Source organism: Cenococcum geophilum (assembly GCF_001692895.1).
Source record: "Cenococcum geophilum 1.58 unplaced genomic scaffold K441scaffold_1, whole genome shotgun sequence".
Taxonomy (NCBI): Eukaryota; Fungi; Ascomycota; class Dothideomycetes; order Gloniales; family Gloniaceae; genus Cenococcum; species Cenococcum geophilum.
In genome coordinates, this window is record NW_027137559.1 from 2,336,410 (window position 1) to 2,360,636 (window position 24,227).

Genomic DNA, 24,227 nt, shown 5'->3' on the forward strand with positions numbered 1-24,227 from the left:
GCAGATCCCTTTCTCTCTAAAAAAGAAATAATTATTTACCTATCTTCTATCTATAAGGACCCCTTTAAAGTATAAAACGCCTAACTTAATTATAAAAGCCTAAATATAAAAACGATAGAGACCTTCTTAGCTTTTTAGACCCGCTTTTTATACCTAGCTGGCTAGGCTTAAATTCCTTAGGAAGATTTAATGCTAGACCTATTTAATAAGCTTACCCTAGACCTACAGCAAGCTATACTACTAGTTCTTACTACTATATAGACGCTAAAGGAACTTACGGACTAGTGCTTAGCTATTAACTAAGGCCTTTACTAAATTAAGGTATATGCCGAACGGTATAAGGCTAGAAACCCTTTAAATTAGACTATAAGTAATATAAGTACGGCCCGTAATATCCTAGCACGATTAATAACCCCTATAGCACCACCTATACAGCCCGCCGCTAATTTAGTAGCTAGCTATATAGCTAGTCCTACTATAAGTCTAGTAAATACTCGGCTTATGTATAGCAACCCCTATATATAGGCCCTTAGTAATTAAGGAGCTTACTTCTCTTATAGTTAGAAAGGCTACTATATAAAGAATTACCTAATAAATATAAAAGTAGATAAGGTCCTATTAATCTAAGAGAATAGCATAGAGTTAGAAAAAGAGGAACCCTAGAGGAAGACTTTTCTTTAGGGTTAAAAGAGATTAACATGTTATATATTAATCTAGGTTAGCTAGTTAGTAAAAGAAGCTATACTATCCCTTATACTTTATTCCGTAATAAATGTTAAGTTTTAACCTCTACTCTAGCTAACTTTAGAGTAAATACCTTTACTTTAATAGATACCTAGTATACCGTAAAGCTGGCTAACTTTTTAAATATATCTATTAAAGAACTACCTAAACTAATTCTAATTTACGGGTATAATGGGTGGATAGGGCTACCTATTACGACTATTTTATGGATTTACCTCCGTATTAACAGACGAAGGTAGTATAATATCCCCTTCCTTATTATAGACCTAGGAAGCTATAATATAATCTTAAAAAGAAAATAGCTAGCCTATTTAGGCTTATAGCTTAATATATAGAGTAGGCAGCTTATCTAGCCCGAAACTCTACCCTTAACCCCTTCTTTTATAAAAGAAATTAGCATTATAATAGAAAACCTTATACAGCCCTAGATCTATACTATTTACTAAGTAGATACTATACGTAGGGACTAGGCCTTTAAAAAAGATATATAGCTTAACCTATAACGGATCTATATACTACACTGCCCCTAGACTAGCTATATTATACCACCTATATTAAAGACCTAGAAAGCTAGTAGTAACCTAACTAAGTTAACTACGGAGGACTTAGGCCCTATATAGCTATAAAGGAAAGCTAGGAATACTAGACGCTATACTAAACTAATAAATAGAAAAGATAACTTATAGAAAATAGAATATAAGTTAAGGAAGATTATAAACCTTATACCGCAAAATATAACCTAATAAATATCTGTTAAGAAACTAGTAAACCTCCTACTAGTTAATATCTACTATATTAGTGCTATAGGATTCTACTAGAACTTAGTTTAGCTAAATACTGTCGCCTTTATAACTAGCTTATATAAAATTAATTAAATAATTAAGGAAAAGGAAGGTAAGCTTAGCGGATAAAAAAGCGAGCTTATAAATAAGGAACTAGTAGAATAAAAGCTGCCTTATTAATACCAGAAATTTAAGGATATATTCTCTAAAGCAGTATTTAATATACTTTTACCTTATCGACCTTATAACTATAAGATTAAGATTAAGTAGGGTAAGGAAAACACTCTTAGCTTTAGCCCCCTCTATAAGCAGTCTATTACTAAATTATAGGCTATAAAGTAGTATTTTATTAATAACCTAAATAAGGGCTTTATTAAGCCTAGCTAAGCCCCTTTTACCTTGCCTATTTTTTATATTAAAAAGCTAAATAGAGGACTCCGCTTTTATATTAACTACTATAAGCTAAATAATATAACCTGCAAGGACCGCTATCCACTGCCCCTACTTAATAAGACTTTAGCCTAAATAAGTAGAGCTAAGGTTTTTATAAAGCTTAATATCCGCTAAGCCTTCTACTAAATTAGAATAGACCTTAGGTTTAAGGATTTTACTATATTTTAGACCCGTTACAGAACATATAAATATAAGGTACTTTCTTTTAGATTAACTAACGGACTAGCTATATACTAGCGGTATATAAATAATATACTCTTTAACTACCTTAATGACTTTTATATGGCCTATTTAGATAATATTATAATCTACTTTAAGAATAAGCTAGAATATAAAGAGTATGTCTATAAAGTCCTATAACGGCTTTATAAGGCTAGCCTCTAGGTTAATATTAAAAAGTTAGAGTTTAGTATTAAGCGTATAAAGTACCTAGGTTTTATTTTTAGTATACATGGAATTAAAGCCGACCCAGAGAAAACAGCCGTAATTAACTAGTAGGTACCCTTACGGACTATAAAAGGGGTATAATTATTTTTAGGTTTTTATAATATTTACTAACGCTTTATTAAGAACTATAGTAGAATTACCTAGCCTTTTAACCGTCTTACTAGAAAAGACCAGCCCTTTTACTTTAACGCTATATATAGGCAGGCCTTTAATAAGCTTAAAAAACGGCTAGTATCGGCTCCCCTACTTACCTATTTTAACCTAAAACTGCCCTTAATACTAGAAACTAATGCCTTAGATAGCGTAATAGCTGGTTTTTTTTTAAAGCAACCGGATGGAGAATAGTACCCTATTATATACTATTTAAAGACTATAATAGATACTAAGCTAAACTACTATATCCATAATAAAGAAATGCTGGCTATTATCTTTAGCTTTTAGTACTAGTGTATATAGCTAAAGGGGACCCCTAAGCCAATTAAGGTAGTTTTAGATTATAAGACCCTAGAATACTTTATAATAACTAAGGTCCTTATAGCCCGGTAGGCACGCTAAGCAGATATTCTATCTTAGTTTAACTTCTTAATTATATATAGACTAGGCGCTATAAATCGTGTAGACGCTCTTATAAGGCGTAAATAAGACCTAGATAACCAGACGGCTATAAAGATCTTATTAAAAACCTAGACGCTACTATAACTAGAATACCTTAACCCCTAAATATAGGTAGAACTAAGCATAAACTCTTTAGTCGCTAAAATATATTCTATTAACTCCTCCGAACTTAACCTTATTAATAAACTACTATAGGCTAACTAAACGACCCCCTCTCTATAGGAGTACCGTAAAAAGGTAAAGAACGTTACTAGCCTATAGTCCCTTAAAAACGGACTATTTAAGCACTAGGAATAGCTAGTAGTAGCTAAGGAATAGAACTTATAGACCTGGCTTATTACTAAAGCTTATACCTAGGTCTCTACGGCCCACCCTAAAATAAATAAGACCTATAAGATTATTAGTAACCGCTACTACTGGCCCGGAATAGTTATAGATATTAACTGTTATATACGGAACCGCGACGGCTGCTGTAGATTTATAATCCTATAAGATAAAACCCTAGGACTATTAAAACTACTTTTAATACTAGAACGCCCCTAGTAGTATATCTCTATAGACTTCTATAAGCTACCTATAGACCGTAACGGATATAATATAGTTATAATTCTAGTTAACCGCTTTAGCAAGCGCCCGTTCTTAATCCTATATTATAAAAATATTAATACTAAAGAAGCGGCTTAATTATATATCTACTATATCTACCAAATTTATAGACTACTAGATACTATTATATCCAATTATAGGCCGTAATTTACATTAGCTTTCTAGAATAAGTTTACCTAAAATTTAGGCATTAAGCTAAAGCTTTTTATAGCATACTACCCCCAGACAGATAGTTAGACGGAAATTATAAATTAATACTTAGATTAGAGACTTTGGCCCTTTATTAACTACTTCTAAGATAACTAGGCTAAACTACTACCCCTAATAGACTATACCCAAGTAACCCTACCCTATAACTCTATAGGATTTGCCCCTATTTAACTGGAAATGGGCTACTTACCCTATATAAGCTTTAACTAGGAAAGACTAGAAGAACCCCGGACTATATGCGAAAAATTATCTTATAAGAAAGCACGGCAGTACGCTAAGCGCTTAAAAAAAGTCTAGACAGTAGCCTATATAAATCTAAAAAAGGCCTAGAAATTAATATAATAGTAGGCGAATAAGTATAGGCCAGAGCCTAACTTTACTATAGGAGATATAGTCTAGGTTATAATAAAAAACTAAAAGACGGAACGACCTAGCCGTAAGCTAGACTATTAGATAGTAGGACTATATAAGGTTCTTAAGAAGATAGGCAACTTATATAAAGTAAAGCTCCTAGATTTAATTAAGGTTTACCCTATTTTCTTTCTAAATAAACTACAGAAAGCTATAAACGGCCTATTACCTAAACAAAAGAATAAACCTCCCCTATTAATCTAAGTTAATAATAATAATAAATAGGAAATTAAAAAAAATACTAGCCTATAAGCTTATAAGGGGAACGTTAAAATATTATATTAGTTAGAAAGGGTATAATCTAGACCTTATTTAGCACCCTATATAGAACTTTATAGGTAGTCCCTACAAGCTTTAAAAGTTTTATAGCTATTACCCTAATAAACCTAGGCCCCTAAAGTACCTTAATAAGTAGATAGAGTGCTAGAATAGCGAAGATAATAAGCTACCTATTAAGTATAAAGATAAGAATACCTTATAGATATAAAACGGATATATAAAGCCTAAGGGCAGGCTTTTTTGGAGGGGGGGGGTAATATTACGGCGCTAGTAGAAACTAGTAGATATTAGTATATTATAGCGGACAATTGTAAATAGTTTTAGATAGTTTTAAATAAATTGCCGTTATATAACTAGAGGATTATATATAACGTTAAGTAGCGTCGCCCTCTGTCTTCTCTCCTTTCTCTAGCTTTAGATTCTTGTTTATAGACAATCCAATTATATAGGCTTGCATGCGTCCTTCTTACCGTGCTTATGCCTTAATTGACTAAGTCGCTAATAAAATCGGTCATCCGCCGGCCTTAAAAACTACTAAAAATCAGGAAAAATGCACCTTAATATCTTAACAACGGCTTAATAATAAATTATGAAAATTTATAACTAGCCTTTTATACCTATTTCAAACCTTTTATTAGATTTAAAAAGTAATATATTAAGTAGCTTTGGAGATATCGCGATTTAGCTTAAAATTAGGGGCTGAAACTTAATATCTTAATAACTGCTAGGCTTATTATACTAAAATTTTATTAAAAATCTTAATATAGGCACAAAAGGCTAATTATAAAATTTCAGAATTTATTATTAAGCCGTTATTAAGATATTAAGGTGTATTTTTTCTAATTTTTAGTGGTTTTTAGGGCTGGCGGATAACTAATAAAATACGTTATTAGAGCGGATCTTAATAAGCTTAAAGCCTATATTATAGTAGCGGTTAAGCTTACTAGTGAGCTTAATACGCTTTTAATTACGCTTTAAAGAAATAAGGCTTTTATCTACAACTAAGGACTATATATATTTATTAACTAAATTATTATTAGATTTATAAGGAACCTTTCTACATTATAGCTTAGCTAGTTTTTTTATCTTCCTTATCTACTCGCTTATTAATATAGTTATTAACTAAAGTCTCTATATACCGCTTGGCGTACTTCTACTATAGGGGCTACTATTTCTACTTATTATAAAAGTAGGCGCGTTTAAGAAACGAATAAAGGATTACTGCAGTAAAATTGTAAGGGCTCTCGGCCTTTATTTTATTAAAATATTTATTAATCTTTTAGATAGCTATATTAACGCCTAATTTAAGGAAGAAGTTGCATTTATTTTTAAGGCTCTGCTAAGTTTACTAGAGAATTTAATAGAGTAGCCCTATATTAGTAATTAACTGCTATAGAGCGCTATATAAGCCTTTAATACTAGGACTATTAGCATTACCTTTTATACGCTTAATAGCTAATATAAAAGGTTTTAGGATCTTAATAAGCTACTCTACTTACTACTAATCTTTATTAGTAAGCGCGTCCTATAATAGATTATAGCTATTATTAGTGGGCTTTCTCTAAGCTAGTAGATATTTATTAATTGCTTTATAAAGAAGATAGGCATAGTAGAGTATAAAGTAGGTTAAATTCTACTAAACGCCTTCGTCCTTAATAAGCAGAAGCTCTACTTAATTAAAGAGCTTGTTTTTAATATAGGCCCTAGCCTAGTTTTTAGCAAAATCCTTACGGAGTATTATTAATTATATAATATATTAAATAATATTATAAACCTTACCTATAGAGCCTCTCTACCGCATAAGATTAAATTTAATATACTCGCTCGCGCCAATTATTAAGCATTTAAGCATACCTACGCCTTTGCCGTATATTAAAGCCTTAATAATAAGGTTAATAATATAGCTAACGTGTCACGGGACCGTCCCGTAACACCTACGCACGCACCACGACAAATCCCTATATCTTGACTATGTTAACCTAAACCTGTTTCTATTCTCTTGTCAAACGTCTTAATCCATTACGCGTCAATATACTTAGCACGGTCAATAGCTAGCAATTAAGCTTATTCGTAACTGCTTAGTCAATTCGTAACATAACGTACTAAAGCTGTTTCTTTTTAGCTACTAATAGGCTTTATAAGAGGTAGTTATAGAGCTTATTATTACTAGCGTTATCAGCTATTAAGGAGCTAAGCTTATAATTAAATTGATACCTCTAAATTACTAATACTAGGGCCGTTACTATATTTTTAGTAAAGTATAATCCTCGCAGTTATAGAAGGCCTAAAAGTACTAATTAAAGCTTTCTACCTTTATTAATGAAATGGGCTACTATATTAAGTAGTAATATTTCATTTATAGATGTCTAGATATTATAGGTAAGATTAATTTTACTAAGTACGATAAGGAGGAGGTCTTTAATATTAACGCGTTGCTGTTTAAATGCGGTTTTAATCTAATTGCTTAGTAATATAGGTGCCTTTATAAGATAGCCCTAAATCTAAAAATAATTAAAAGTTAGTAGAGTACGTATATAAGGACTTATAGTTTAACGGAAGGTAATATCTTATAGAATTGTTTAATTAATATAGGCTTAAATATAGCTAGCTATCTAGAATGGCTGGCGTTTATAACTACTAGTAGAAGTAAAAGCTTTTATACTTAATAGTTATATTCTACTACTATAACTTTTAGGGTTATTAATAAGGTTATACTTTAACTTTAAATAGCCGTTAATATAATTATTGCCGTTAATAATAAAGTACCTAGTCTTTAAGCTAGATGGCAGAGCTTATATAGCCAAAGCCTTTTTTTACCTAAAAGATTGTCTTAAAAAAGGTCTGCTTTATACTTCTATATTAGTAATATAGGAGCCTTACTTAATAGTAACCACTTATTAATAACCCGGTATCTATATTTACTAGTAAGCTTACTATATATTATTAGATAGAGATTGTCCTAATTAATAGGAAAGATATAGCTATAGTTCTAATTTGCTAAAGGAGGCTCTCGCAATATAGAATTATCTTAATTGCCTAATTTAGTATTATCGTTAATTAAAAGGGGGGAGGAAGTAGTTAATTTACGAACCCTATACGGTGCTAAAGAAGTTAAATAATGTATAGATTGTAAATTAAATAAGGAAAAAGTGGAGAAGGAAGTAGATAAAGAAGCTCTATTACCTAGCTAACGCGTAAAATGTAATATATATTACATTTTACATAGGTAATAAAATAGTAAGCTTTAGCACGGGTTTTAGCGCGTAATAGAGATATTAGGGAAAATACTTTATTTACTATAGCTAAGCGAGAGATTCCTATGGGTTTCCTATTACTTAGCGTATAATTAACTAACTAGATTATCTAAATATCCTTAACTTCTACTAAAAGCTTTAACTTACCATTAAATCTTACCGCCAAGACAGCGAGCTGTCAGCTAGCTGCAGTCTTATAGCTGACTGCTTACATTAGCAGCCTCTTGGCAGCGAAGCTGACAGCGTCGCTGACTCTTGGACACACTGCTGACGACACCACCCTTGTTTTATAAACGACCCCCTTGAAGTTTAAAGAGCTGCCTTTACCAACCCATATTCCTACTCAAGCCTTAAAACAAGTTTAATCGCTAAATCTACTCGATTCGGGCACGCTGCACCGCCTCTTTTGGTGGTCATATCGCTCGCTTGGCGGGAAATCATCGAGGCGTCTCCAACCGTTGTCACTCACTACCTCTTGATACGTACCATTCTCCCTCCATATTTCTATCTTATCCATCACGAGAGGGTGCCCTAAATGACTCTTCGATTTGATAACCAAAGCAACTTTCGTTTAGACCACTCTTACCTACTCTCAGGAACCCACTAGACCTTACCCACCTCAATACTTGATCACATTCCGTCTATCTTCATCTGCACCTCTTTCATCATACATTTTTCACTGACAAATTTGAGTGCTTTCGACGGCTGCTGATTCTCATTCAGTCATACCGCAGCACATGAAGAAGAGGGCCTAAGTTTAGGGGAAGAGGCACCTTTCTTGGGTTTTGAATTTGGTACAGGCAGGTTCAACTTTGGGCTAAAAATAATTCAGGGCTTCAACCAGTACAAACCCAATTCTTCCCTCTTAGCGCAAGCATCGAGAAATTCTTAATGGACAGGCCAGCGGCCATCAAGCCAGCAGCCGCGAAGCCGTCACTACCGCCTTCAGCCGTCACTGTTATGCCGCCCAAAAAGCCACCACCGATAAACCCTGGCCTAGACTATAATTATCGGTACGACTTCAACAATATGTTCATTAACCTCATCAAAGATTTACGCCCATACCCACTGTTGACTCTTCCAGCCGGTACCAGCACCAGAGAATTCTTTAGCTACGCTGCGAAAGTGAAACGGCTCAATTCAGACATTATGATTCGCCAGATCCAACTTATCATTAACCAATTCAGAATCCGTAGCCCGTATCATTGGCCAATCGACTATAGCGTTTGGCCCATTACTGACTCCAGTTATGAACTGGCGTGGTCCGGAGTAACGCATGATACCCAGAAGGGTTATGTTTTCTGTGATGGAAACGACAGGAAATACTTGTTGTTCTGCAGGATGAGAATTGCCACAAAGCTAGGCCCCATAAACGATGTGGAGGTTCTAGACGGAGGAGAATGGCTCAGTCTGGAGGAATGGCTCGCTAGGGACTTGCCTGTCTTCAAGGTAATCCACAATTTCGCTGCTAAAGAACCAAGATAGCCTGCTAACTAAGTTAAACAGAAATACATCTTGCCTCTTCACGTCTTTCAAAATTATTGGGACAACAACGGAAAAGTCTTCGAATTCACTGCCCTTCCGAAGGAGATACAAGATACAATCGTGGCCACATGCCTGTTTCAGAAGCCCACCTATTACACCCCACAGGTATCGAAGAGTGTCAAGGAGAAGTCTTTTTGGGAGATTTATGTCGCCCTAGGAGACTGCAAGTCTCTCTGCCGCACGTCTATCAGTATCCGGTCCACAATAGTGAAGATTCTGTTCGCCAAACAAGAGTTCCGTTACTCAACCACAACGGAGCTTTCGGCTGCCTTGACGCGGCTAAACAAATTTAAGCAAGTTGTTCATCCCACCGCCTTACCACAGTCAATGTCCCGGGTCGCGCGCAAAGTCCGCTACATGGACGAGAAACGGTATCAAAATTATCCGCGCCTTTACCCGGGTCTTAGCTACTACGGCACTATGATGCATCGAATCCAGAACCTATGTCTAGCCTTCGATCCCGTCGACTTCCTAGCATTCTTTGAATTCAGCCATGGGGGCTTTGACTGGGGCAAGCTCAAGAAGCGGGATACTATGTCGTGGAAGGTTCTCAAGAAATTGCCAGACTTGAAGGTGGTCAATTTGGAAATTCCACAACTCCAGCTGTTCCAGGAGGTGCCCATACTCTTCCACGCAAGCAAACCATGTGTCTACACTATGTACGGCTGGATCATCGAAGCGGCCTTCAATAGGCTGAGATTAGACGATCTGACGCCCATTGTGTGGTTCTATGGAGGTTTTGTAGGGAAGATTGTGGAGGAGCACCTAGTCAGGTTGAACAACCTGCAGCGGGCAACCGGGGGCCCTGGTCCTATTGGGGGAAGTGACGGTGGGGCGCCTATAGATGCGGTAGGGGAGGACACTCTGGAGGAGGTCTACCCCCCTGCCTGTCTCTGCACTCCCCCCTGCATGACCATGATCCCAATAGCTATTTAAATATTAGTGTTTCTAATATAGTTAGATTTCGAGTTAGGATTTTAGGTCAATTTTAGTAAATAGCACTAGTGTTATGGACCTTATATTAGATATATCACGGCTACTTAGAGAGGAGCTAGACGAGGTAATAGAGGTAGTATGGGCTACGATAGACCCAGTAGAACTATATAATAAGTAGTAGGCGAGTTATATAATATTATATAACGTTATACGTATTGTACGTAGTATACGCGAGGTACGTTACGTAAAGGGATTTCTTAAGAGTATAGTTATATATTTAAGGACCTATAGTCCCTACCGTAGATAGTTCTCTCTTTATAGTAAATCTCATAATTAATTAAAGTTAATTTATTAGGTAGTTACTCTACTAGGTTATATTATTATTATTTATCTAACCTAGATATCTAGCCTATTAATAAATCTATCGTAGTATTTCCTATAAGGCTTTATTATATATTTACTACTTAGTTATAATTAAAGTAAGTTAATATGATACCACCTAAAGTTCTAGTATAGCCGGTTACGATACCTAACTGTATGCAAGTGTTAGTAACCAATCGTGGTTTATCTGAAGAAACTTAGTGGAATATACTCACGTCAATTCAAGAAGGTTTCCCATTCTCCGTATAGCCTTACCGATGCATTCGACAGCTCTAGTCCATTCGTATTCTTCTAATGTAATGAGAATAGGCTTTTGGAGTGTCAGTGACGCGCCGGCCATGCTGTCCGGGCTTTTGACAATCGACAGGAATGTCCACGGGTCACTAGCCTCTTCCTGTCCCTTTCCATGCCGGTCTTCGGCTATATCCAAATCAAGGATAAAATCTCCAACCCATGGTGATACTCATCGAGGCCTCAGAGTTCTCCAGGAGCTTCCCGACGGTCTTCTGGATGTGCACGAGAGTATTCTTGACCAGGCCGTTCTCATCTTTCCCTGTGTCGATAGTGATACAATCGCCATGATTGACACCACGAGAGTGTTCTGCATTAAAGTCGAAAGCGAAGGAGTTCTCCATTGTGGATGCTTTGTTTTAATTATGTGCTGCGTGGTAGCAGAAGTTGTTTGAGTTTGTCGGTCGACGTTGGGTTGTGTTGAAGATAATGCTCTCTCGCAGAAGATCTAGGGTTGACAGAGAAAGAAGGGAAGACTAAGAAATACTTTAGAGGATTATAAATATGCAGTTGAAGCTGGATTCATAGAGTTGTTGAAGCTGAATCGAACGGTGAAGCAGTGCTGAAATAACCCTTTATAGTTTGCGCTTTCAATCACGCGTTGGCGAGATTGCATTCACGCCGCAAGCACCCATCCGGAATCTCGTATGCTATAACCTCAGCTATCGGTTTGTGTTGTGGAGCAGGAGAGTCGAATGGAGAAAACTGAGTGTTGGTTCTCCGAGCGGCACGTGAAGCACCTTCCTCCAAATATGACCCTCATCCATTGATACAATAAAAGCTAACTCACAATGGCTTAAATTGAGTGTGGAGTAGAGGCATTTGAACTTCTCGTAGTTCATTAGATGTCTTCGCCATATCCATTTTCCAGCCGCCCGTTTCTAGACTTCCAGAACCATGATACCTTCTCCCTAGAAGGCCTACTAACTCCAGCAATACTTCCAGCCTAAAGTGCCGCAAGATCAGTTCCTCAGTTTTCTTCTAACCATCTAAGAAATTTGATCTTTACCGCCATACCTCTCCCCATGAATCTTCATGTCACGCAAAACCTCGTCAATGGCCTCGCAATCATTCTCTGTCAATTCCAGCTGCGCCGCCTCCATGTTCGCCTTAATGCCTTCCTTCCTTCTAGACCCTGGGATTGGCAACGTACCCATTTTCACCACCCATGTCAGTGCAAGTTCGTTGATCCCACGATCTCTCTTCGCAATTTTTGTGAGAGCATCTACAACCGCTTGGTTCGCCTCCCACACCTCGGCGCCGAAACGCGCGAGCTTCAGTCCGTAACCTCCCTCTTTCGGTTGATTGCGGGACGTGAGAACTCCAGTTAGCCAGCCACGAGCGAAAGGTGCATACACCACAACCGGGATACCGAGTTCATTACACGTCTTCATGATCCCGTTGGTCAACACTTGGGTAGAGAAAAGCGACAGCTCTATTTCCACTGCAGCGATTGGATATACTACATTGGCCCGCTTAACCGTCTCGTGATTAACTTCTGTGAGCCCACACCGCCTATGTCACCACTCTGGGCTATTGCGCCAAGGACTTCGACAACAGCTTCGATAGGGATATTCTTGTCCAGTCGCGCAGGTTCGAAGATGTCGAGTTTCTTCTTGCCATCGAGGATGCGGAGACAGGTTTCGACGCTGCTCATGAGACCTTCAGGTGTGCAGTAGGGAGTGAAAGTCATTGAGTCCCATGCACCTTTGATGCTGGCGATAACGTGGTCTGCGTCTTCGGGATATTTGGTAAAGTAGGCGCAGTGTGGCCAACAGTCAGCGTCCAGCGAGCTTCGCTGACTGACTGTACTAATTGAATCGCTCGCTGTCCGCTCGCTGGGTATATGTATACGCTGACTGCACCGCTGTCAGCGCGCTTATCCAAATCGGGTAATTTGTATAGATCTAATAGAGTCATAGAGCCAAAGTTTAGATTTTTGACAGCACTTCTGTATATACAAATATTAACGTTGCCCGATCTTAAATCTACCCCAATTAACCTCATATAGTATTCGGACATCGTTAGATTTAGTCGCCGCGCCACGCAGAAGTTAGTAGTAACGTCAGTGGTAGGGATTTAGGTTAGGTGGTTAAGTGGGCTCTATAAGCTCTATTTTCAAGTCAGATTCTGTTAGGTAGAGAGCTCTAGTAAACGTACCTCTCTGATCTAGTGTTTCTACCACTATATCTGGCCTGTAGCCAGTACAGGGTTGTTTTGGATAATGCGAATAAGCGAGCATAAAATATCCTTTATCCAATAGAAAATGCATAAAATATCGCAATCGATAAGGATAAAAGTGCCCGTGCGGAGCTTTTCTACCCCAACCAGGCAGAATAGGACTNAGTTCTNGCAGANTTTGGCAGATATTGCAGATATTACAGATATTGCAGATATTGCGGATATTGTGGATATTACGGATATTGCGGATATTGCAGATATTGCGGATATTGCGGATATTGCAGATATTACGGATATTTCGGATATTGCAGATATTGCGGATATTACATCTATTATAAAAAGTACATTCTTAAGCGTTGCTTCGTGTCCCTAGCATTTTAGGGTTGCCTAGTAAAATATCTAAAGAAAACTTTTTATTATATAAAGCGCCTCCTAGTCCTTTGGACTAAGATAGTCCTTTTTAAGTATATTAAGGTTACGCTTAGTATACGTATTAAGGGCAGACTCTTTCTAAATTACTACACTAAGTATAAAATACCAGCTATTCCATCTCATACGATTATTAAGCGGAATTCTTCTCCCTATAAGACTTTTAAACTCCCTTATATAACTAGCTAAGCTACGGGTATATACGGTAATATTATAAAGCTTTCTAAGTGCGCTAAGTTTCCGAAATATATTACTTTTCTCTTTCTCCTCTTTTAGATCTAACTCTTTCCCTTTTACCTTATCTTCTTTATACGACTTAATATTATTAAGACTAATTAAGTTTTTAAAGAGGAAAGCCTATACGGCAAGGTTAAGAATATAACCCTAACAGCGGATCTATTAGTAGATGGGATTCTATTTAATCCGTTCTTCCTAGAGAAGCCAGTCGCTTATTATATAACAGAGCTTATTATTTACAGTATAGTTATTAGATATAACGGCACCCAGCTTTTACGTAATCCTATAGTCCTTAAGCACTAAAAGGAGAGTATTCTATTGCTCGTCCCTACTATAAGAGGCTACCATACAAAGGCCAAGAAGAGCACTTGTAAGCTTTTCCTGGCTATTAATAAAATGGCCGCAAATTATAAGGAGAAGGTATTTATTTAGAGAGGTCTAGATATTAATAGAGAGATAAATACTTATTAGTGCGGACTGCAGCCTCTTTTATACAATATCCTTTTGCGATAGCTATAAGTTATAAATCTTTTTACTAACTACTGAGTGGGCTATAGTTATATGGCTATCTACTTTAGGATTAATTAACTATAGAAGAATATAGAACTCTAGCTACTCAACTATCCAAAATAGTAGGTTTTGTACGACAATTAACATAACAAGGGCCTTATCAATAACTTCCTTATTTAGGACCGCTCGGAGTACTTCTAAATCTAGCTCTTCTATTTTATTTTGAGATAACGCTTTAAGGTAAAGGTCTTTTAATTAATCCCATATTACTTCTTTTGTATAACTAGTTTTAGGCTTAACCATAATGCCATGCTTTAACGCTAAGTGGTTTTAGAAGTTGGAAGTTAACTATATAGCGTACGACTCTGTGCAGTGTTTATAATAGAATAAAAGACGGGCTTTTTTATTTTGTACGGGCTTATTACTGCCTAGTAGACGGGTATGCTCCTATATCAAAAGAGCCGAGCGACCTCTTGTATTTTTTAATTTAGAGGTATTAATAGATTCAAGAGCTTCTGATTCCACTTCTAAAGCCATATTTTGTACGATAATGGGGGGAGGAGGGCAACTAAAAATTTATTTGGGGTATGCCAAGACTTATCGCGATAAGACGCAATGGATATCCTTATCGCGATAAGGATATCCATTGCATCTTATCGCGATAAGATTTATCCAAAACAACCCTGAGCCAGTAAGATTAGTATTTAAATTCGTCAACTAGGGTGTAGTTAAGGCTCCGTTAGAGTTAACACAGTTAATTAAGCTACTTGGCAGAAGGCCTTTAAGTAGCTACTATTTCTAATACTGGTTTGCTTTAACTGTATCGGCTAAGAGCCTATTACGCTTATCGGTAACGATCTTCTTAGCTTAACTAAAAGCTCGCTCGCATGCAGAGCTTATTACTAGTATAGAGAATAGATCTAGAGCGATCTTGGCGAGAGTTAGATAAAGGATTTAACTAGTGGTGAGCCACTAGTTAAGAGGATCTGGAACAACGTCGCTTACCTTACTGCCGTTTTTATCACGGATCTTGATCAGCTTAAGGCCTACCTTATAGTAGCGATTAAGTTTAGTAGTAAGCTTAATTCGCTTTTATAAGCGTAAGGAAGTAAGCGTCTTATCAACTAGTAGAGATTGTGAATATTTATCGCCCGAATCGTTGCTAGATAAAGGAACCTTCCTATATTATAATTTAACTACCTTATCTTCCTCGCCTACTTGCTCATTAATATAGTCATTAAATACTATTTCCATGTATCTCTCGGCGTGCTTCTACCACTGTAGCCACCGTTTCCACTTATCGCGAAAGTAGGCGCGTTTAAGAAAGGGATAGAGGATAACCGCGATAAAGTAGTACAGGCTCTCAGCTTTTATTTTATTAAAATACTTATTAAGCTTCTACAGAGCCATATTAACGCCGGATTTAAGGAGGGAGTTATCTGCATTCTTAAGATTTTGCTAAGTTTGTATAAGGATCTAGTAAAGAAGCTCCATATTTATAATTAACTCCCATAAAGCTCTATATAAGCCTTTAACACTATAGCTATTAGCGTCGCCTTTTATGCGTTTAGTAGCTAATATAAAAGGCTTTAGGATTCTAACAAGCTGCTTAACTTCCGCCCAATCTTCTTTAGTAAGAAAGTCCTGCGCAGCGTGGTTTTCAATATCAATACTGCCAATAATATTGATTAATATTGTTACTAATTAATATTGGCGCGTATTAGCAAATATTGGCGTATTTATAATATTGGCACGGATATTCTTAGCACCCCTTAAAAAATTTTTACACTTTAATATTATATACATAGTTATTATAATAATGGCTTCTAACGCGGGTTTATTACTTTTTATACCTATATTAGACTCCCTTAATATAAAGGAGTTATTAAACTCCCAATAAAAGAAGACCTCTAAGTTATAGGCATATACCCGGCCACTATACAAAGATAAGGCTACACACTACTAGAGAACAAGGCTTATGTACTATAAGCATTATATAGAGACAGTATATTGCTTAAAGTCTACTATAAATTTTCGATATTACCTAAGGTCTAAGCATAATATCCGTTCTAAAAAGCAAGAGGGCCCTATTTATACAAAAACCAGTACTTAACTTTATAATCTCTATGTGCAGCTCCGCGATACAGAGCAGGCAAATAATATTAATGCGCTTGTCCTTTAATCTGCACTTAACCAGAAAGCTATTACTACAGCACTTGTTTCATTAATAACCATATAAAGGCTACTATTTTAAATCATTAAATAGCTAGAGTTCTACGCGTTCTGTTAGGTCCTTAATCTAGAGGTTAAGGGTTATATTATAACGGCTTATTCTACGGTTAATAAAATAGTCTAGGATATATTTATAATATAAAAGGACGTTATATAAAAGAAGCTTTAATTAGTAATATCTAAGGTTTACCTCTTACTAAATATCTAGACGTCCCCAAACAGATATCTTCTACTCGGCGTCTGCGCACACTTTATTAATTAAAATAAAAGACTATAAAGAGGCCTTCTTACACTTTGTACAACACTATTATATAGCAGAGAGGACTAGTTCCAAACGCTGCTTCTAATACTTTAGGACTACGGTATCGTGCAGAGACTTAGTACTATTGTCGCCGATAATACATCTACAAATAATGTCTTATGTCGTACGATCCAAAAATATCTTTAGGAAGATTATAACATAGAGTAGAAATCTCTATACTAACGAATTCGATATAATAGCCATATTATCTACCTTGCTGTTAAGGCCTTCCTCTTCTAAGACTTGGTTTAAGAAGATAAGCTTTTATTATATAATATTAAAGATAAGAAAGGAGTTAAAGTTAACCTAGACTTTAGGAGAAACCAATTTTAAACCCTTAGTATACTTAGTAAACTCTATAATATTATTATACACACCTAAAGCTCACTAGGTTATATAAGAGACTTTATTACTCTTACTTAAAGACAAATCCCATTAGATAATTATATAAGGTAGAATAGCTGGCACTAAATACTTTAGGTGGCCTTAGAACTTAAGTCACTAATTAACCTTTATATAAAGAAGCATGCTAAAACCTTAGGCAAAGATTTTCTTACTCTATAGGATTGGACTACGCTTTGTACAACGCATAATTTCCTTTAGATATTTAAGAGGGTTATATTAGAAACTTAGGGCTATAACGCAACGATCTTAAACGTTCTCTTTTTAATGGATATTCTTATAAGGCATTTTAAGCAAAGTCTTATAAGGAATCTTCTTTTTTTACTTTTAAAAGTTCTTCTAATATTATACAATAGGAACATTATAAGAAGAATAGCTTCTTTTATTCTAGGATTTAAATTAGATGGAAGGTGTTTAATAAATACTACCTTAAGTTAGATAAATCCCCATTATATGCTGCGGCAATTATCTTTTATCCTAAATATTATACGCAGTATATCTAAGCAAATTAGGAAAAAAAGTGGCAGAAAGCTACACTTAAAAAGGTTAAATAACTCTAGAAGGATTACTAATCGCAAGCTCTTAGGCCTAAGAGTTTTACTACTCTTTAGCTATCTAGGTTGCTATATAGGCAAGCTAGGCCTAAATAAGAACTTAATTCATATAAACGAATTGTTAAAAATCTTAATAAGTTTACTTAACCTTAGAGCTAAAATAAGTACGACGACTATATTAGCGATCCTTTAAGTTATATTAGAAAGCTTTCTGCCCTTTAATAGTGGTACTAAAAGCAATAGCGCGTATAATAGCCACGACTATCGCTACTAGCAATTACTATCTTATTAATTTTAGTAATAAGCAACAAACCTAAACAAACCTTTTTAGGAGCACGTTATATAATCTTATAGGAGAAAATATAAATAGGTATTAAGACTCTTAAACAGGTAAAGTATATAAAACAGTAGCACCAAACTAAACTCTTAGTTAAGGAAACTTAACTTATTCCTCGTATAAAGCTCTAAATTTAAGGACCTATCTATATACTAATCTATTTTGGTTTTATCGTACAAGACAACTACTAAGCTTACACAGCACGTTAAGCCACAGATCATATATAAGTGCTAGCAACACCCCTAACCAGCTAGGTATATATAGGTTACTAATATACTAAATAAAAGCTTATACGTACCTAAGCCAGAATAATAACATTTTAGGGGTTACCCCCCGGCTAGTTTTCCTCCTTATCCTTAATTAATAACGGCGCCGCTGCCGTGCTATTACTACCAGTACCGCCAGCCCCTGCCTGTAGCAAGCGCAGAGGTCCACTACTACTACCTTTATCCTTATCTCGTACGGAGCAGCGAGCTACGTGGTTACGCTACTTATAATTCCCATATACTCCGCTAAAGTACCCAGGTACCTAACAATATAATAGGAAAGGGTAATAGCCCAGGTAAGCGCCAAGGCACGCAGCGCATAGGTTACCTACTACCCTACCCCAAGATTATATAAGGATGGCGTTAATATACGAAGGCCGGTGCGTTGCTATTTAATAAGGGGAGATCGCGCCTCGTACAAACTCTATATCCTGCCCTAGAAGGGCCAGCAACGCCCGAGCCTGTGGACTATAGCAGTAGGGAGCCAGCTGCTGCTGTCCTACTATAAGGACGGGATTAACATTAGCACTGGCGGCGTTGGCGGCGGTAATGGCGGCGTTATAGAGAACAAGAGCCCTAAGTTAAAGTTAGCTTTATACAAACTTCCAAAGCTAGGGTATAAGCTGCTCTAAAGCTATAGCAAACCTATAAAGCTATAAAGGGCGCCAGCTTCGTACGAGCTGTCCGGAGGATGTACTTACATTATTGCTGCTGCTGCTGTTGTTGTTATTGTTATTATTATTGCTGCTACTGCTGCTACTGCTGCTGCTGCTGCTACTGCTGCTAAGGTGAAGTGAGGTAGAGTAACGTTTAGAATTAATATTAAAATACTATACGAAGGCGCGCAATCATATAACAACTAATCACGTAATTTAATTTAAAAACTTGCCAATATATGCCAATTCTTAATATAATCTTTTATTTTTAAAATAAATACATTACTATTAGAGCTATTTTATTAAAAGTGTTGCAAATATTAAATATTAGCACTGCAAATATTGGCATTTGCCGATATTTTATTGGCTGAATATTCGCTTATTGAAAACCACGCTGGTCCTGCGTAAGGTCGTAGCTATCGTTAGGAGGCTTCCTCTAAGCCAGCAGATATTTGTTAATCCCTTTCTTAAGAAGTAGCGCCCGCCAAAGTATAAAGTAGGTAGAATTCCACCAAACGCCTCCGTCCTTAATAAGTATAAGTTTAGCTTAATTAAAGAGCTCGTCCTCTATATAGGCCTCAGCTTAATTCTTAGCGAAGTCCTAGTGGTAAGCCGTAGATTGTATAATATATTTAATAATATTATAGACCTTTCCGACAATACCTTTCTGCCGCATAAGGTTAAATTTAGCTTAATTGCTTGTACTAATCAGCAAGCGTTTAAGCTTGCTAACACCTTTACTATACAGTAAGACCTTAACGACGAGGTTTATAATATGGCCAATACACTAGAGTTGTTCCCTTTTTGCCACTAAGAGACTTTGCGAGAGGTATTTGTAGAGCTTATTATTATTAGTGGCGTTATTAGCTATTAAGCAGCCAAGCTTATATTTGAATTGATACTTCTAAATAACCGTTACTAAACCTGTTACCACGTTCTCAGCCGTATACGATCCTCGTATACGTGGAAGTCCTATAAGGATTAATTATAGCTTGCCACCTTTATTAACTAAGTGGGCTACTACACCAAGTAGTGCCATTCCATTTGTAGACGTCCAGATATTACAGCTAAGGTAGATTTTACTTTATAAGGTAAGGAGGAGGTCTTTAATATTAAGGCGTCGGCGCTCGAAGGCAGATTTTATCTAGTCGCTTAGTGATATATACGAACTTACAAGATACTCCTGTATCTAAGGACGGTTAAATATAAGTAATGCGTGGGTATAAGTACTTATAGCTTGCCGAAATGTAATATCCTGTAGAATTATCTAATTAACATAGGCCTATACATAGCCAGCTGCCCAGAACGGCTGGCGTTCGCTGCCGCCGGGTATAGGAGAGACTTAAGCGTTTGGTTTGGACGAGCCTTATAGAGTACTACTATGGCTATTATAATTAAGAATAAGACTATATTTCGATTTTAAATGGCCATCAATATAATCTATGCCGTTGATTATAAGTAACGCAGCTGGTCTTTAAGCTAGATGGCAGATTTTATATAGCTAGAGTCTCTTTTTGCCCTCTGGCCCATTCCAGAATAGATCTACTCTATGCTTCCATATAGTTGATATAGAGGAGTTCTTTAAAAGGGACCGCTTATTAATAATTCGGTATCCGTATTTACTAGTAAGCTTACCGTGCTTACCTAGGTAAAGGTTATCCCAGTTAATAGGAAAGATACAGCCATAGTTTTAGCCAATTGGTAGAGGCTCTCGCGATGTAGAGTTATTCTGCTTATTTAATTCGGGCGTGTCTTTAATTGTGAGGGGGGTAGAAGCAGTAGATCCGCGACGCCTGCGGGATATTAAAGAGCTTAATTGACGCGTAGATTGTGAACTTAATGAGGAAGAAGTAGAGGAAGAAGTAGAGGAAGAAGTAGAGGAAGAAGCTCTACTAGTTAGCTGGCGGGTAAAATGTAAGGTACGTTGCATTTTCCGTGGCAATAAAAAGGTTAATATTGGTAGGTAAACGCGTTTAGAGACGCGACGGGGAATTTAGAGAAAACCATACTATTTTGTATAAATATCCCAGGGGTTTCCCGCCCGGATTTTAGCCGAAGATCTTAGATTCTTGATCTCTACTAAAAGCTTCAAAAACACCACCAAATTAACCCTTTCTTACCACCTATGCAGCGAGCTGTCAGCTCGCTGCAGTCTTACCGCTGACTGACTGTTACAACTATCTACGCTGACTGACTGCTTACATAAGCAGCTAGCTGCCAGCTAGCTGCCAGCGACGCTGCCTGTTGGCCACACTGAGTAGGCGTTGAGAAGATGAAGGGAGGTGTACTCGGGAGTCCCATAGTGCATACCCCCGTTCCAGAAGCGATAGCCTGCGTCGAATGTGGCCTTGAGAATAGAAATCCCCTCTTCAACTTCGAGGGCAATGCCGCGGCGGGTGAGATCTGAAGGGGGAAATGTTAATTGACAGGTTGAATAAAAGGTAGAAAGGGAAAAGTACTGTGCATGCCGTAGCCTACAGCACCGACTTCTTTGCCACAGATCTTTACCATTTTGACGTCAGAGTAGCGACTGAACAACCAATAGAGTACTCAAATTATTCTTCAGCAACTTCAAGTAGTTACTTCAGGAGTTGAGAAAAATTTTGGTGAAGTGGGTGAAGTTGAGCTTCGGGTGTTGTAGCAACTGGAAAAGAGAAAGCTCAATTAGTCTTCCGGAAAACAGCAGCAAAGTGAAGTATATCTGCAAGCTCGACAAGCAAGCAATGTTCGAAGTGGGAATCAGTTCACTTCTTTATACGTGAGTGGGAGACCTAAAGCACCTCACTGGTAACAGAACGTTTTGTCTGCAGCAATGCCACAATATCCGCACAGAGCGAACATCACCATAGGCAATCTCATGAAAGTGGCAGGTGAGATCAAGGCTATATCTAGAAAGGGTGTGACAAATAGTCCTTGCCTCAAGTCGTTATGCACCATTGTCGTAGTGCATGCGTTATTATCCACTCTCCCTTTTTCTCTTTTTCCTCTTATCTGACACTGCCGCCTTATCGCCGCCTCTCCATCCTTGCTTCGCACTGATCGGCTGCAGAAATCCATCGGCATGCACGCCTCCTACCATTTCATCCTCACCGTCAGATCCAGGGATACGGGGATCATAGCCGTGGACTCTTATCAAATGTTCCACCACCCGATAAGGAATACGAAATTCCTTCTCATGACCCCAACAATCTATGTGAGGACAGATCAGAGACCCTGGCTCCCAATGAGGGCGTGTCTCTGTATCTGTGATATGTGAGATGTTGCTGCCATCAAGGACGGTTGAATCAGGAGCAAGAATGGTCTCAGGTATGTATAGAACTGGCTCTTCTGGTGATTTCAGAGCAGAGCCTTCGTGGAAAGTACGAAACGCCATACCTTCTCCAAAGAGAGCAGCACATCGCTTCGCGGCTCTCTCGACAACTCCGTCACTCCAGCCCATCAGAGATGCCATACCAATGACTTCACTCCAATCACGGAGGCCGACGCGAGCATCGGGCTCGGTCTCCGAAGTAATGCTGGATATTGAATTAGAACGACGGCTTTTCGGATCAGGCTGGGAAGCAAGGAGACCTTTCTTTAAGTAGCGAGATTTCGACGCACGCATGTCACAGTCAGTTGGGGCGCTTTGAGGGCCTAATTTATCATCGTCGGGAGCATAGTCAGAGCCAGAGGCGGAGTCGGCCAGAGTGGTTCTTATCGGCCGTTTCTGAGTTTCTGAGTTGGTCGGTCCATTGCCGTCTCTAAATGATACACCAACATCAACTATGTCATCCGTCTGATGCTTTTGTCTCCGGCGAGCGGCAGATGGCGGTGATATTCTTGACTTTGAAGTTGCCCTAGAGCGTGCCTTCTTTCTCGGCGTAACAGCTGCTTCAACGTCGGTTTGAGCCTCACTAGCTGAAGCGCTTGATGCCTCAGCGAAGTGATTGACTCTTGATCGATGAAGACCATCTAACAGGAAGTCTAATTTTACCAAGAGAGAATTGATGGAAGGCTGTAGAATATTTCGCGCCTTGTCATCATCTGCAAGGACGGTTGGCTTGGAGAAACGTGGTTCGGATTTTCGCAGAGTCCTTAAGTTCGTCTGCTGTGGTTGTTCATGAGGTGCCTCTGATGTAGCCCTACTCTGTGGCTGAGAATCGCTCCGTTCGCTTTGGCTGACACTGTCGTCTGACTGCTCACAGGCATCCGTTGCGCGTGAGCTGGCTCGTGTACTCATCCTCGAAGCGGATTCTGTCGATTGAACAACCTGGTCCTCCATTTCCACATCTTGATCGTCTGACCTGGTTGTTCCAGTAGACCGAGATCTTGATCGTTGGCTTCGTCGTCGGCTAGAGATATCTGCAACATCGCTAGAGGAATCCGTCGTTGCGAGCCTCTTACCGCTATGGGACCTAGATCTTGTTTCCCGCTCCGTCTGAACGCTTCCCTGCCTTCCCTCTTCAGCATCGGCCTCTGTGTCCGCATCCTCCCATTCTCTCTCCATCCACCTCTCTTTCGCCAGCCTTAAGAAAACTCCCATAACCACATCCCCAAGCTCCTGGCTAACTCTCTCAGTCCCCACATTCCCAACCGTCCACTTTTCATCCTCCTCATCCCCTGCCACCCTGCCAAACCTCTCTTCCTCCCCAGGCACCTCGCTGGGCTCTAACGGCCAAGCGCTCCACCTCTTCCACGGCACCAGCTCCCTCTCCTCCGCCCCATCCGGCCCTAAAATATCCAATTCTTCGCCCTGCTTCAGCCATCGATCCTTGCTCTGCCAGTTCTTCAACTCTGCAGGATGCGAACGAGCAGAGGAGCGCAGGCGTTGCTTGAGCGCATGCGTATTGTAGAGGTGCACATTAAGCTCGCCCGCATCCAATTGGTCCATAGAAGCTGCCAGCTGGCGGTCGGGCGCCGTATAGCGGCGCCATGACTGCGGGGGTCCGAGGAACCTGTTCGGGCGGTCCGCTCCAGAAGACGTCGAGCGGGATGGCGACGAGGCGGGCTCTGAAGCGTCAGGGTCATCTGTGTCGGCGGTGTCGCTAGGAGGCTGCGAATCCGCTAGTAGGTGCGCTACACCTTGTGCTTCCGCGGCTGGGGATTCACTTCCTGCATCTGCAGTTGGAGATTGGCTGTGTGCTGAAGACGATTCTAAGGCGGATGCGGAGATTTCACCATAAAGTGAT

At 38.5% G+C, this 24,227-nt stretch overlaps 3 protein-coding genes across 3 annotated transcripts; 1 reads left to right on the forward strand and 2 right to left on the reverse strand.

The window, feature by feature from the left end:
• Positions 1–8,598: 8,598 nt before the first annotated feature.
• Positions 8,599–10,327, forward strand: K441DRAFT_691731 (uncharacterized protein). Its single transcript, XM_067652500.1, has 2 exons — positions 8,599–9,250; positions 9,308–10,327. Exons 1-2 carry the CDS (start codon positions 8,693–8,695, stop codon positions 10,280–10,282), a joined length of 1,533 nt encoding a protein of 510 aa, XP_067510281.1. The 5' UTR covers positions 8,599–8,692; the 3' UTR covers positions 10,283–10,327.
• Positions 10,328–11,740: 1,413 nt separating this feature from the next.
• Positions 11,741–21,570, reverse strand: K441DRAFT_683336 (pyridoxal reductase; the record flags this gene model as incomplete). Its single annotated transcript, XM_067651681.1, has 5 exons — positions 11,741–11,784; positions 11,964–12,452; positions 12,482–12,747; positions 21,312–21,462; positions 21,519–21,570. The coding sequence occupies 5 exons, from the start codon at positions 21,568–21,570 to the stop codon at positions 11,741–11,743; spliced, it is 1,002 nt and encodes a 333-aa protein (XP_067510282.1).
• A 460-nt stretch (positions 21,571–22,030) lies between these two features.
• On the reverse strand, positions 22,031–24,004 carry K441DRAFT_452515 (uncharacterized protein; the record flags this gene model as incomplete). The annotated part of the gene is made up of 3 exons (XM_067641706.1): positions 22,031–22,765; positions 22,823–23,265; positions 23,443–24,004. Coding segments are annotated over 3 exons (1,740 nt in total), but the record flags the coding sequence as incomplete, so codon positions are not given.
• Positions 24,005–24,227: the final 223 nt, after the last annotated feature.

What these genes read in the sequence shown, in the direction of transcription:
- K441DRAFT_691731 (XM_067652500.1), top strand. Translation starts at nt 8,693, where the DNA reads ATGGACAGGCCAGCGGCCATCAAGCCAGCAGCCGCGAAGCCGTCACTA. An exon ending in GGGACTTGCCTGTCTTCAAG is followed by an intron (nt 9,251 to 9,307) that starts GTAATCCACAAT and finishes TAAGTTAAACAG; the next exon opens with AAATACATCTTGCCTCTTCA.